General features: G+C 31.8%; 1 protein-coding gene across 1 annotated transcript; it reads left to right on the forward strand.

Annotated features, from left to right (window-relative positions):
- Positions 1-6,334: 6,334 nt before the first annotated feature.
- On the forward strand, positions 6,335-13,622 carry LOC136065749 (dimethylnonatriene synthase-like). The gene is made up of 2 exons (XM_065769336.1): positions 6,335-7,270; positions 13,575-13,622. The coding sequence occupies exons 1-2, from the start codon at positions 6,335-6,337 to the stop codon at positions 13,620-13,622; spliced, it is 984 nt and encodes a 327-aa protein (XP_065625408.1).
- Positions 13,623-16,299: the final 2,677 nt, after the last annotated feature.

A 16,299-nucleotide genomic window follows, 5' to 3' on the forward strand; every position in this document is an offset into this window, starting at 1 on the left:
TTTTTTTTTTTTTTTTTTGGATCGTTGTTAGTTGATTGTGTCAGAGTATCTGGGTTTGATGATGGTTTTGAATATGTTTTTGTTTGTTTGGATGCTAAGAAAATGAAATAAAAGAGAAGAAAATCTTGAATTTTTGGGCAATAATGTTTCTGGGGAAGAACATGAACATGAAGAACAAATATTTTTAATTAAAATTTTTAAAATTTTTATTTTAAAATTATTGATAATTAAAATTTTATTTTATTTTAAAATAAAATAAAATATTTTAAATATTTTTTAATTCTGCCGTTTGCCACGTGTGCATTTTCCGTCTCTGATGTAACGGCAGGGGCCAAAACGGAAGCGTTTTTCAGGATAGGGACTAAAAGCGGTAAAAATAAAATTTAGGGACTAAAATGGAAATCGCCTAAAAATGTAGGGACTAAAATGTGCTTTTCGCCAAAAAAATATCATTTGTTAGTTTAGATAAAAACCAATTAAAATTTGCCACTTAACCTTTATTGTGAAAATAATATTGTGAAAATAATATTAAAATGATCATATTCAAGCTTATTTCAACTAGGATTAAACAAAATTTAAAATTAGGGTGTTTAAAATTTTATTTTAGGGCTCAAAAAAAAAAAATTAAAAATTTAAGTATAATTTTTGTTTTTGGGCCAGGTCTAGGGGTTCATTTGAACCCTTTGGGCTGGCTATAGAGTCGCCCATGCCCAATACTGAGTTTTCATCGCTCAAAAATCGGGAATCTCACCACAATTAAACTTGTTTGGACTTGTTCATTAACTCAATTTCTTTCGCTTATACATCAAAAGAATAAGTTTGAGTAAAGAAAATTGAAAACAACGTTTTGTTGTTTTTCAATTATAAAAAATTAGTTAGGATGACATTTTTGTAATTATCATGAATTGTGTGGGATCCACTTCTATGTATTGTTCACATCGAGTCAGCCCCTTTACTCTCTTCAACAACTTTTGGTGGTATTGACCTCAACTCTACGAGCCTTTTTTTTTATTGTAGTTTATATTAGTTTGAGTGTGTGTATATATATAACTTTGGGAGTTTTGCTTTATTAGTTTAAGAAATTAAATTACTTGTAGGGTTTGGTAACTATGCCACTGCAGTGAGATTTGACTACATAAGCATATATATGGTATTAACATTTATAAAATATCTTTACAACCTGGGGCCTGAGAACTGGTAACTCGGCCTGCTTTACATCCGCCTAGGGCCATGTCGAGGAGGAAGGAGCGTCCGAGGACGAAGTATGAAGGTTTGAGTTGCTAGGAGTCCTGCTGAGGATGACCCTGTCTCGGAGGACCGAGACCAACACTAAGGGGGGAGCAAGCCCAGGATAGTTGTCATCTCCACACTAAATGTGCTCACCTAACCCTCTGCCGCATAATAGAGATGTGACTTCTAGACAGGGATGCTGGTTGCTGTAACTCACATGAGCACTGGTAAAGCAGCTGATGGGACGAACGTCAGAAGAGAGGGGCGCAAATGATCAACAAGTGGAAGAGAGAGATGTGAGAAAATGGGTTATATAAGGGAAGGAGGGGCAGGGAGAAGTGGGGACCACTGTCAAGCTCCTCGGATCAGTGCCGAGAGTGACCTGGAGGGTAACCCTGGTGTGCAGCCTTTAACGGAGGGAAATTTTACATTGGCGTTGTTCGTTTGCTAGGCTTAGTTCTTACCCGCCTCTAAAAATTCATTGTAATGGGCCAACTGGTTTGAGTCCACTCTCTAAACAGTAGAAGTGCTCAAATTCGGTCCCTACACAACCAAAACGTTCTATGTTAGACAACACTTTTTTTTTTTGATGGGATGTTAGACAACACTTCTAAACTATAGACAAGCATAGAAGTTAAATATTTCTTCTCATTTTATTTTATTAATTATGATAGTTCATTTTTTTAAATGCTAAATAGTGAAATGTCTATAATATGCATATTATTGACCCAATTTTCTATTTCTAAATTTCTTAGATTTTATTATATAAATAACTTTTTGTGTTTTGCAAAGGTTAGCGACTAATATATGTGTGTGCATATATAATTATATATATATTCTTATATCCCTAACTCTTTGAATGCAAAAAAAAAAAAAAAAAAAAGAGTTTGTTTTTTGGAAAAGACAAAGAGAGTTATTATTAAATAATTCACTTATATATTTTATAACTATATACTTTAAATATTCCCAAGTTATGAGTTATTCTTTAGATTAAATACTGTGTGGAAAAAAAAAATTAGACATTAGTTTATTAAATTTAAGTTAGTGTTTATTATTTTTTAAGGAACAGGGGGGGGGGGGGGGGGGGGAGGGGTTGGGTTTGGTATACTGTTAACTCAATTCTCCTCTCTTATATACTGTTTTTTCACTCTCTCCTATTTATGTTTCAGGTTTTTTTTTTTTTTTTTTAATTTAACAGTTTGTCTTTATTATCAATAGAATAGAATAATATATATGTACCAAAAGAAGCCTATTGGTATCTAGGCTTTTTTTTTTTTTTTTTTTTTTGAGATAACACACATGGGAAGAGGGGGATGTTAAATAAACTGACAGTGTGTATATTTAAAATGACCTAACTCTTGAATACACAACATAGACTTTAAACCTCTTTAACTCACACTCATTTTCAATGTAAATTTACTTACTGTTTTTCTTTTAAGAATATTAAGTATTTTAACATACACACACGCACACACACAAGGAGAGGGGAGAAGATCTTAAGAAACTGATTAAGAATGTATCTAGGCTTAATGATTAAGAACAATCATCAAGGGTAAATCCTAAATACCATAAATTCAAATTCTATAATATCTATAAAAAAAAAAAAAACTTTTTATTTGTTTGCTGATGTTGTTGTCATCTCTATCTCTATTGCTGTCTAGTTTCTACACTCTTCTACTCTCATAGGTTCTCTCTCTAATGTGTAGAAGAAAACAACCAACCATAACAAATTAAACAATACTAGGTTCATATTTGTAAACAAACATCCACAAAAAACAATACTAGGTTGGGTATCATAGCTGCTAATTGGCTAGTAATGAAATTTAGGATCTTCAAATTACGACAAGTCTTTTTTAAGTCTATTGTACTTTGAACTCATAACTTGAGTCTCCAAAAGAACACTATAATTACAATATTCAACACAAATTTAATGATGTCATAGTACAATATGAGAATTTCTAATAAGAAAAACGTGATACGTCTAGGCCACTAAAAAAGAATGTCAAAATCAAATATGGTGAATTTCATGCAAGAGAATAATATAGACAGATGATGGACAAACAATTATAGTGAGTAGACGTAACAAAAACTGTTTTTGACTTCTTTTTGAGGAAAACTGCTTTTGATTTCGCTGGAGGAACTTGAAACTTGTTGACAAAGTTGCTTATATTTTTGGTAAATCCAAATTTCAGTAAGCAAAGAACAAGCAACAAAATCAATCTTCCAAGCACCTAACAGATGAATTACAACCAAATTAAAGGCCTATTAACAACACCTAAGGAACATTTTGCCATTGATAAATTTGACAAAGTTGCTTATATAATTTGTTTGTTGCGTACAAACTTTCATTTTCGACAACGTGATAATTTAATTAGTACGCAAAATTGTCTCCTCCTATCGAAATTACTGGTGCTTGAAGAAGACTGGAGAGCCAACGAGATGTTAGCTTCGTGCCTAGACAGAAATATGACATGACAAGAAAGGACCCTTATTTTATTTTTGATGAACAACAAGAAAAGAATGTGAAACACATGGAAGATTGTTAACCTTAGGTTATAAGAGCGAATTTCCACCACTCAAATAGTAAGTGTTTGTTCTGAGTTGTCTTCATGGGAAGAAAGTAACAGGTGTTTGGATCTCAATGTTTTATGTAAGAATCTATGAAACAATGTGAAACACGTGGAAGATTATTAACCTTAGGTTATAAGAGCGAATTTCCACCACTCAAATAGTAGGTGTTCGTGTTGAGTTTATCTTCATGGGAACAAAGTGACAGGTGTTTGGATTGCTCAGTTTTGTAAGTCAATAGTAGCGGCGGCTCCAGAATTTTTTTCGGAGTCATTAGTGTTGTAATTTTTGTGCGCTAAAAATAGTGTAATTTTTTGCTAATAAAAAAAAAAAGTGCGAAAAAAACAATTTTATTTTGTGCTAATTGTAAAATAAGCTAGAATTTGGAGAAAATGTTTATTTATTTATTTTTAGGAATGAAGTAACAATTTTAAGAATAAAGTTATTGACCAATACTTTCACAACAAAATTTAAGTGGCAATTTGTTAAAGATATGTAAAAAAAAACAATATCATTTGTTAGTTTAGATAAAAACCAATTAAAATTTGCCACTTAACCTTATTGTGAAAATAATATTGTGAAAATAACATTAAAATGGTCATATTCAAGCTTATTTCAACTAGGATTAAACAAAATTTAAAATTAGGGTGTTAAAAATTTTATTTTAGGGCTCAAAAAAAAATTAAAAATTTAAGTATAATTTTTGTTTTTGGGCCAGGTCTAGGGGTTCATTTGAACCCTTTGGGCTGGCTATAGAGTCGCCCATGCCCAATACTGAGTTTTCATCGCTCAAAAGTCGGGAACCTCACCACAATTAAACTTGTTTGGACTTGTTCATTAACTCAATTTCTTTCGCTTATACATCAAAAAAAAAAAGTTTGAGTAAAGAAAATTGAAAACAACGTTTTGCTGTTTTTCAATTATAAAAAATTAGTTAGGATGACATTTTTGTAATTATAATGAATTGTGTGGGATCCATTTCTATGTATTGTTCACATCGAGTCAGCCCCTTTACTCTCTTCAACAACTTTTGGTGGTATTGACCTCAACTCTACGAGCCTTTTTTTTTTTTTTTTTTTTTCAATCATTAAAAAAATTTGATGGTATGAGAAAATGAGAGCGAGAATGATATAAAATGTGTTAGTCTGTGAATATATGATCTATGTACATTGTATTCAAAATTGAGCAAACAACTCCATGTGAGATACTTACAATTTTGTCTATTATAATGCTTTATTTAATAAATACATTTATTATATATCTGTTGAGTGAACTTTAATCCTTTAAAAATTATTACAACTCGAAGAAATATCAATAACCAGTCATTTTCAAATTTAGATAGACATTAGGATCAAGGTTGAAAATTATTAATATATATGACATGGGTGTGTCTTGATAGTTATATTTTTAAAATAAGATTAAGATCTACTTCGAAAAATGTTATATCTAAATTAAAGCTAAGCATATAGAAAAGAAAAGGTATCTAATATTCTAACTAAGGGCCAATATAGGATGAAAATTGAAGACAGACTTTGATTTTCTAAAATTGTGTTTGTCATAATGAAATGAGAAAAGAAAGAGGGGTATGTTTGGAGAGTGTATGTTGAATACTTTTTAAATTTGTTTTGGACTGTTATTTTCTAGGGTTTAGTAATTTTAAATGATTAAGTGCTTAAATGTTGCCTGTGTTTTGAATTTTACTCCTTTCATAGTCAGCAGAAGTTTTTTTTTTTTTTGATGGAAGACAGTTGACAGAAGTTAATTGAATATAGTTTGAAAACATCATGCTTTGGAGACCATATAAGATTTCAAATGAGCCTTAGAAGACATCATGCATTGGAGAATGGAGACTATATAAGATTTCAAAAATAGTTAACAAATGGTCACAAGGCTTTCCAAGCATGAAAGATATCTAAGTTGGAGCTGACTTAGCACACTGAAAAAACAACTTCATTTTTGAATAAATAAAGTTGTCTACTATGACCACTCATTTAGTCATGGTAATATTAGATTTCTACAAAGTATACTTTGATCACTTGACATGTTCATATGGCGCAGAGCTTGATATAAATTAAAAAGAACATTTATCATTCCGGTTCAGTATAGTCAGTCTACTTTGACATCTTATATGAATTTAATTACAAACTTACACAATCCAACATGAAATATATATACACACGCTCAAATCAAGCCTCATACTCACAAATTTGTTCAAGAATATGTGTTTGAGGCTTTGAGCTTAGCTCAATTAATAGTTGAGGCCAAACGTATGTTTTAATTTGTCCAACATTTTTAGTTTTTTACATGAATGGGACTTGAATTACCAAGTTCTTTACATAATTTAGTTACTTGAATGAGAATATAGTTCTCTCTTTTGGAAGATATAGCATAGTGTTTGTAATCCAATTCCTTCGCAAAAGTAACAAGATAAATATTCTAAACGTGGTTAACCCTACTTGGGTGGATTGTGATACTGGTACTATAAATACACTACAAACTCTCACACAACTTACCATCCCAACTTCTTAAGACCACCATGGAGTTTTGTTATCATATCCTAACTATTTTAGGGCTTTTTACTTTGACAGTAATCTTCATTGCCTTAAACATCAAACCAAATACCAAGAGGGGTTACACCAAATGCATTGAAATCCCTGAACCCTCTGGGGCACTACCAATCATTGGCCACCTTCATCTTCTAGGAGGCCAAGAGCCAATGGCCAAAATTCTTGGAGCCATTGCCGATAAATATGGCTCATTCTTCTCACTCAAAATGGGTATCCATCGAATGTTGGTGGTGAGTAGTTGTGAGATGGTAAAGGAATTCCTCGCTACCCATGACAAAACTTTTGCTACAAGGGCAAGCATTGCAGTTGGAAAATACTTGTTTTATAACAATGCTACATTTGCTCTTGCTCCTTATGGTCAATATTGGCGTGATGTGAGAAAGATGGCCACTCTTGAGCTTCTCTCGAGCCATAGGCTTGAAAAGCTCAAGCATGTTCGATTCTCAGAAGTGGAGTCTTTGATCAAAAACTTGCACTTGCTTTGTACAAACAAGAAGGTGGTGACTATTAGTGAGTTTTTTGACCACATGACCTTCAATATCAGCCTTCGGATAATTGTTGGTAAGCGATTTTCTGCCACCACATATGGTGAAGAAAAGAGTGAGGCATGCCGTTTCCGAAGTGCCATTAAAGAGGCTCTTTATCTTAGTGGCGTGTTTGTGTTGTCCGATGCTTTTCCACATCTTGAATGGATGGACCATAGAGGTCATGTGAGTTCCATGAAGAGGACTGCTAAGGAACTTGACTCGGTGCTTGAGATTTGGCTTGCTGAACATCTTCAGAAACGACTAGAGCAGAAGAGTGATGGTGATAGCGATTTCATGGACGTGATGCTATCAAGCTTTCCGGAGGATGTTGAGATTTCGGGGCATACCCGCGACATTATTGTCAAGGCAACAGCACTGGTACGTTGTTATTATAAACTTTTCAAAAATGTACATACTTGTATGCAATAATTGTTGCATAATTGAGTTATGTGGCAGCAGAAAAAGACATGCAACATGACATTGCTCAATTTTGGACCTAGAAGAGAGAATTATAAAAATTTAATCCTGTTAAGTATCATCTTAAATTTTAAAGTGAGTTTAGAGTGATTCATTTATGGGCAAAATCACTGTATTTATTTGATGAGCATGAGGGGCTTATTTTGTGAGAAGGACTTTTTGAAAGTCGCTTATTGAAAATACCACAGTTCACAAAGAAATAATTTTATTTTGTGAGTCTAGCGGGCCACCATTCAATAATTATTTTTTGGTTTTTTTGAGAAAACATTCAATGGTTAGGGGTTGTTTAGATTGAGGGAAAATGATAGGGAGTAGAGTAGAGTTGGCTGAAAATAAATTAATTTTGAGCAAATTCTACTCTACTCCATCTCTCTTCTCCTTAATCTAAACGGACTATGTGTTGGCTTCTTTTTAGGTGAGTCTGCATATTCTTTAATTAAATGTTGAGTTTGTTTTTATATGGGTTGAACATATAATTTTTTTTAAATTAACTTTTTAATTATTAAACAATTGGTCAAAATCATTACCTTTTTTTAAAAAAGAAAACGAAAAAGAGTCTAATCGATAAACACCTGGAATCAAAGTTGGTTTTAATGGTCAAAACCTTGGTTTAACCAGTTTTGAGTCTTTTGACCCCCTTTATATTTTTTCGTGGACTTAATTAGTCTAGATCCAAATCTTGGTCGAACTGGTTAAATTAATCAGTGACGTACTTTTTAGCTAAGTTTGTTAAATCTATTTCTAATGATATAATTTAGCTAGATCGAAGATCTTCTTCCTCCTCCCCTAGAGGCTTTTTCTTTTGATGTAAATTAGTGCTTCTCTTTTGTGAATGATAGTAGTTTTCCCCCCCTTTTTTTTTAATTTAAAAAAAGAGTCTGGTCTTGCCTTTAAAACATGGGCTATTACATTACATCTCATTATTTTTTCTTCTCTTCTTCTAAGTAGTTTACTGCCAGAAGATTTAAAAAAAAAATAAAATTGGGAAATGAAAATCTAGAAAAAAAAGAAATAGTAACGCATAAATAAGTAATAAAAAACTAATATTAAAAGCATGGTGATTTCAAAAAAAAAATTAAAAGTTTAATCAATCTTTCCAGTATAAAACTAATTTACAATTTGCATTTTTCAAAATCACAAAGATAACAGCCATTAATTTAACTAAATAACATAAGCTTATAATTTATGAAGACAAGATTTTAGATAACAGCCATTATTTAGGTACAGCCTTTTCAAATAATTTAGTTTAAAAAACTAAAAAAAAAAAAAAAAAAAAATTGTACCCAAACTGACAAAGGACTCAAAGAAGCACATGAGAAAACATTGTGGGGCTGTCTCGTTTTTGTCTCCCATCAATTTGGGAAACAAAGGAAAAAAATGGTAACTGATCTTACATCTCCCGTTTTCATCTCCATTTTCCTTCCATTTTGAACGGATCAAAATATGTAGGCCTCTTTCCATGCTCTCCATTTTCCTCCATACTAAACGGCTGAAAAAGTCACTCTCTCACCAATTTTTTCTCCTCATTTTCCATCATCCCAAAATCCACTCAACCAAACATAACATTATTATTCTACTTGATATAAGCTAATAAAAGAATAACAAAAACAAAGTCTTAGTCCCAAAATTTGAGTGGACTATAGAATATATTATTGAACATAGAAAGAGGACACTTAAAATTTATATGATAGGTGGCATTATATTCAAATATGCCTGTGACCTTTCAATTCAGGTTTGTTTGGTTTCTCTGGGTCCCTAAGGCTAAGAATGCACGTGATTTGAATTTTTTTCAGGTACAATTTGAAAGTTGTGAGGACGAGATTTAAACCTTAGCCGTCATTAGTGTTAGCATTAGGAGATGTTAATTAAACTATAAAAGTCTTGGCACAAATTGTACTTATATTATTAGAAAATATGCACTTAGTAATTGATTTCCTTTGAGAAATTTGGTGGTTACTCTAATTAACAAAAATTTTAAATGAAGAGATAGCCTTTCTCTAGTACTAGCTAACTACCACCACCCCCTTAGTTTATTTCTTTGTTTTTGTCTGTTAGATTAAACGATCAAAATTTTCTAGTAGTTCAAATTTTTGGAATAATTAAAATTTATCATAATATCAAAAGAGGATGNGAAATCTATTGAAGATATATATTTTTGAAACATGATTGCATGCAACGTTTCTCACCAAACGTTTCAACTCATAATAAGGGATTTAAATAAATGCTTTGACTTATTAAATACTCATATCACATATCCTTAAAGCTGAAAGAACATATATAGAGCTTAAAGCTAAAGGAGTTCAAACTCAGGTGCTCATAATATCTAAGCCCAATGATTAGAGCTTATTATTATCAATTCTACCTTAGCATAAACTTATTGAGTAATGCTATTGGTACAAATTATTTTACAACATTTTAAAAAGCTATTGATGTGACAAAGTCTTATTAATTCTCATTTAAGACTATCACTAATATCACTTTTTTATTTACCAATAACCATATACAATATTAGCAGTTTGTAAAAATAATTTGTAACTTTAGCATTTTCCAAACTTATTCATGCATCTCACAACCAAGATTTTAAAAATAAAGGAATTCCTAAAGGAGGATATTAAAAAGAACATGCACACATCAAAAACATGATGCACATAACCAAAGAGAAGCCAGCATAACAAGGTAACTAAAATCTTTTAGGAAGCAAGTATTACATAAGCACAGGGTATTAAGCACGTATTTCTTTAGGTACAAAACAATTGAATGAAGCCATGAAAAATTAATACAAGTGGTACACATATCCGCACGCCAACAAGTTACTAGCAAGTGGATCCAAAACATACATCATTTTTGGATGAGACCAAAAGTTCATATTCATATCACAAGTGGAGACCAAAAAATTCATTCCCAAGATGCTTAGATTACAAAGTTGGGGGAGTTTGGAATGTATGGCACAGCACTTACAAAAGAAAAGCCAAAAAAAAAAAAAAAAAGTATTCACTTAAGAACTCCTCTAAACAAAGTGGAGGGAAACTATGCTTATTTTATAGCATGAAACATGAACCTTCTTGAACTCAGATGCAATAATACAAATAGTTGTGAATGCTTAGGATGGGAACCGACAATGCATGAATAAATAGTACTTAAAATTGTGTTGGTCTAAAAAAGACAAGCTAAACAAATAGTTAGTACCGTAAATGAGGTTTTGCCAAAGGCATAATGACCTAATCATAATGAGCATTTTCCTTGAGTTTCATGCTTGTACTAACATTCTAAAACAAGCGCGTTCAAGGGTTAGACAGCCACAGCATAGCAATGAAACAATCTATTGCATGATCAATGATTACAACCAAAATATTAATATATATATATATATATATATATGTATATATATATTTTTAATAAAACACTAACTCGAAGAATAATTTTTATTTTTATTTTTTAGGTTTAATAGACACACACGCAGTGGTAAATAGAACTGGGAGACTTTTAGGTTTATGGCAAATTCTTCAAGTACATTGAATCCACCAACTGGCGGTTCTCAAAGGGACACTATTGTAAAATTTTTAAAGAAAAAGAAAATACTATATGTACGAATATAGTGTTTGAAATGGAATTTCATGAATGGCTCTTTTAATTCATTTTGTTTTTGTTTTTGGGGGTGGGGGGAATTTAAACCTTGTCAATGGTGAATTTTAATTACTATGAATGAGATCTACTATATTATCTATACTATTTATAATAGGATTCTATGTTTAGATTTCATTATTTTGTGTGCTAAAATATCTTTACATAAATTCTTAAACTTTCTAAAATACCCCTATCTTTTAGTTAAATAATTTTAGATTTAAAAACACAAACTGATTAAAAGAGTAATTTACTATTTTTGAAAAAGTTCCTAAGTTTTAGGTTTTTAAACTTTTATCAATTCTCATGTAGAGAAAAATTCTAAAAATTAGGACACTCTCTATTTCACTTTAAAATATTATTTCACTAAATTCAAAATAAAAAATATAAGAAAGTCTAATCTCACATGTGATGAGTCTAATATAAGATAATGGTGTAACATGTTGAATTCTCTGACTGCTCCTATAACCTAAATGTAGCTCAAGTTTCAAACTAGAACCTAAACATTGCTCAAACTTCATTGGCTAATCATAGAGATGAAGTGCTTTTTTTTTTTTTTTGGTCTTCAAGTGGTCTTGATACTCTTCTGCATATAGGATATATGTCGAGTCAGGCACCACCATTGTATTTTCATACAATTTCAAGCTAAGTTTCATTTCAATTATGCAGACCTGGCCTTGTAGCCCAAGTGGTACCCGGTTTACCAAGAAACCGTTAGCTCGGGTGTTCGAGCCCCCGCACCCGCATAAACAATTACCTACCCAAAAAAAAAAAAATTATGCAGAATTATATAATTGATTCAAGGATATGGAATAAACTGCTCTGTCCTAAATAAATAAATAAATAAATAAGAAAATACCCAACGACATGATTGGGATGGAAGACAACTTATTGTCCTTTACAAGTATGGCTCTTACTTGGAAACCGAGAGCATCCTCTCAGAGGTACTTTTTGTTAAAGATATATTAGACATATTATGTGAGCGTTTGGATTTGCATTTTCTCCTCACGTTTAACGTTTGTGTTTTATTAACGTTGAGACTCACACTACAGTAAAACGAAATAAATGTTGAGAAGTGCCAGTTGAAACGCGTAGATGAACAGCAACTCGCACTGTTCATAGGACCCACAACCACTTTATTCAGAAAAATAAATAAATAAAAATGTGTCTCATGTTACTATTTACACATTTAAAATTTATTTTGTTATAGTGTTTTCATTTTTCAGTTTTCAACCAAATAAACTGTATCCAAATGAATCCTATACCAATATAATATTTAACATAATATTAGAGCAGTCAAAATATGTTTAATATAATGTTTAACATGAAATCAGTACAGCCAAAATATGTTTAATATATCTAAGAAACGACACTACTGGCTGTTAGAAAGTGCACTTTGATGTGCTCTTGTTCGGTGCTATCAAGTCTGCTATTTACTGATACACTGAGACTTGACAGTTATTTCTGATTCTACTGCCACGATTCTTCTATAATTGTTGCAATTAATCACTTGTCATATAGTATTTCTCACGTGTTTCCCTTCAATAATCACTTCACGTGCCATAAATAAAATGCATGTTTGGGCTTCATTGTGCTAGCTTTCTAAGCCCTGGTTATCAATAACAATCAATCCAGCCCATTTCACCAATACCTGGTTTAATTGGACATTACCACTTTGGCCCATCATCAATTCTGTATCCAAGTGACTGCAAATGGCGGTTATATTCCTTCTCAAAAAAAAATTATATTAGAAATATATAAATCTTGCTATGACTATATATATATATATGAGAAATATTATCAAATGTCAAAATGATCTCTCAAGAAATTTTTCAATAGCAATAATAAAATATAACACACATTTGGGTGGAATTTTGATATTTTCAGATTAATTTTTCAACACTATAAGTTTTAGAAGAAAAAAAGTTTTACAAATACAGGAAATATTCATTTACAAATAAATTATATAAAAATACCATATTAATTATTTTCCAGTGTATATATCGCTTAAAAAAAAATCACTGATTTGATTTTATTGCATAAATCATGTGGTGGAGCTTCTAGAAGAAGTCCTTACAGTTTTCCAAGAATCAGCAATTGGTCTATATGGGGCCAAGACAGTGATGGAGATTTTTTTTTTTTTTTTTTTTTTTTTAACCATTGGTCACCATTCGATCCAACCCAGAGTCATTGTCAATTGTGTAAACATGCCGAGCCGCCCTTCTTCAGCTTCCAAACACTTATTTTTGGGGGGTGGAAATCAAAAAAATTAATATCACAAACAAATGCATAATTTTTGCCGTAATTTTTCACCAGACAAATTATAAGTAATGAAAAAAAAGAAAATAAATCCTTATAAAATGAGATGCAGTCAGTAATAGTATGTCATGTAAAAGAATTATGATAAAATTGTGAATTTATTCGTGATACTAAAAGGATGGTTGAAATTTGTTCTTATAACCTAAGGTATTAACTTCCTCGTGTTTCACAAACCTTTGTTTTCGTCGTGTAGATTCAATAATTCTACCGATATACGTTTCTTCCTTGTCATTATCGCTCTGCTAACATTCATAATTCTATGTAGACAACAAGCTCACTGGCCATTGGCCCTCCAGTCTTCTACCGCCAATAATTACCATAGACGACACAACTTGTGGTACCAAATTTTCTTGTTGTACGTACAACAATTATATAAGCAACTTTGTCAAAGAACTGTCAAGTTCGTGAATCGGCCGGAATCAAAAACAGTTGTTTTAGCGTACTACTCGAGGAAGGGGTCAAAACTGGGGGTGGGTGAATGAGAATGACGTTTTTCATAAAAATAAAAGTCAAAGTCGTGAGTTTTAATTAGTTCCTTAAAAAAAATTTAGAATTTATTTTTTGCTATATTCAAAATTGATTGTTGTTAATCTGATGATAAAAGTTATCATTAAAGTAGACATTATAAGTTAAAATTTCTTAAAAAAAAAAAAAAAAAAAAGTAAAACTCAGTCTCTTTTCAATTGAAGAATAAATTCAAATTCAATTTATAAGCATTAGTAATAGAAGAGTTGTCATATCAAGATTAACGATCCTTTTTCAATATTCACTAATATAATCTTTTCTGCAAGGATTTACATCATTTTAGAGAATAGAACCGCCGGAGAACTTATAGAATCAAGCAAGTAGTATCAAGAGGACTCTCCCCCTTACTTTGCTGGAAAAGTTTGTTAAGTTATATCAGCTGGAAAAGTTTGTTAAGTTATATCACCCGTCTAGATAATATTTTCCTTGTTCACTAATAAATCGACTAATTAAACTCATGTTTCTATAATCAATTCGATCCCCCGACCAATCAGGGGGCAAACGCCTACGAAAAGATCGCTTGGATTTAAAACCACTTACTTTTCTGGAACCTCTCTGAATAATAATTATATTTATTAAACCACATAGCAGTAAAGCACTTAAATTAGTAAATACCAGTATATTCAAAATCATACAAACCCAGAAAAGATCATAAACATTTCCATCTTTAACTTAATCCTTCTCGTATAGACTTATATATAAGCTCTCTTCATCACTGGTTGCTTAGTGCAGATATATGCTAACATGGAGGATAATTAATTTACCCATGATAAGATATTAAGGATTATGAAGAATTTTATTAAGAACACCGCCATTTGCAGTCACTTGGATACAGAATTGATGATGGGCCAAAGTGGTAATGTCCAATTAAACCAGGTATTGGTGAAATGGGCTGGATTGATTGTNAAAAAAAAAAAAAAAAAAAGGTTCAATGATTCCTAGAACACTAAATTCACTCACAACACTCAGGTGATGACGGAAGTGATTGAGACGATCAGCTCAAAGATATAGTCATGATGAGAGGGAAAAAGTACAGAGAAATATTGATGTTTGGCTCTCACAAATATGGGTCTAGTTCTCTCACTCTCATGATCATTAGTTGGTAGGTATTGTACGGAGAAAGAGATGTTACAGCATTTTCTCATGTGCGACCAGCCAGTTCGAATATCAATTACTTTTCAAATAACTGCCAAGTTCTGCGGGTGTGAACTCCATTTCGCAGTAACAGTATTATATCAAAGGTACTATTAATTATCTGTACCATGATCTATATATGAGACAAAAGTTTTGTGAAACACGAAGAAGATATATAATATACGTTAGGTATAAGAAAAAATTTCCACCACTCAAATAATAAAATGTTTGGGAGGTGAAGGACTAGGAGGAGGGCTCAGCATATTTAATTGACAAAGACTCTGCTAGCTACTGATCGATTGAACGGTAACCATGAGTAGCAAACTTAAAATATCATGGTCTTTTTAATTGACGTCTGCTAGAAGATCCACCACGTGATCATGCAATTAATCAAAATTAATTTTTCACGAAGAAATTAGGTAGTAGGCCGCCCTTAGTAATAATGTGATGATTCATGCACCTACTAGTAGTTGTCCTTCTTCATCCTTGGGTTTTGAATCACCATTAGCGGCATCTGGGAATTAATGCATGAACCATACGTGTCGTGTAGAGGGCTTATCTCTTTGGGTTTAGAAAGTGACTAGTCCACTATCTTATTAATTAGGAATGCACAACTGTACGATGTACAGGGTTTATCCTGTTGGGTACAAAGTGACTAGTCCACCATCGTATTAATTAACAATAACGGTATGTGAGACAGTGAGAGCGATATAAAATGTGTTAGCTTTTGAGCATTGGATCTACGTACGTACAAATGCTCTTAGTGTACTAATTAATAATTCATTTAAAGAAAATTTTTTCAAAAAATAAAAAAAAAAGTAATAATATTTTCACAGTTTTTTTTTATTTCCCATAAAAGTGATATCAAAAGTGGTAATAAAAAAAAGTAATAATATTTTGACAGCATGACCCTATATATATGTGTGTGTGTATGTATATACAAAACTCCTTCATTTTTTTTTTCTTTTTAGTTTCTCATTGTGTTTTCTCAAAACTTTTAATCAGAGACTAATTACTGTTCACAATGGGTGGGCCCATAGCCGGGTAAATCACTGATTTAGAGAGTTTTTTCAAAGTACTGGTGCCCAAATTTGAATTAAGGAGCTTCTAGTCAAATTTAAGACAACCGCTTTAAAATTGAGTGCCTAACCACTCGATCAACCCCACTGATTTCCTTCATTCTTTTTCACTTAATGGCTTCACAAGATTTGAAAATTTCCTTTCGGTCCTTTTTATGCTAAAAAGATAAGCTCATACGGAATTTTAGTATGAGCAAAGCCACTGACACAGTAATTAATCTAGCGACCCCTCCGTGAAAACATGCATAATGA

This window comes from Quercus suber, unplaced genomic scaffold (genome assembly GCF_002906115.3).
Source record: "Quercus suber isolate HL8 unplaced genomic scaffold, Cork oak 2.0 scaffold_1117, whole genome shotgun sequence".
Taxonomy (NCBI): Eukaryota; Viridiplantae; Streptophyta; class Magnoliopsida; order Fagales; family Fagaceae; genus Quercus; species Quercus suber.

Excerpts from the sequence above, each read along its gene's own strand:
- LOC136065749 (XM_065769336.1), top strand. The coding sequence starts at position 6,335 with ATGGAGTTTTGTTATCATATCCTAACTATTTTAGGGCTTTTTACTTTG. Across the intron at positions 7,271-13,574 it reads TTGTCAAGGCAACAGCACTG|ACAACAAGCTCACTGGCCAT; the intron begins GTACGTTGTTAT and ends AATTCTATGTAG.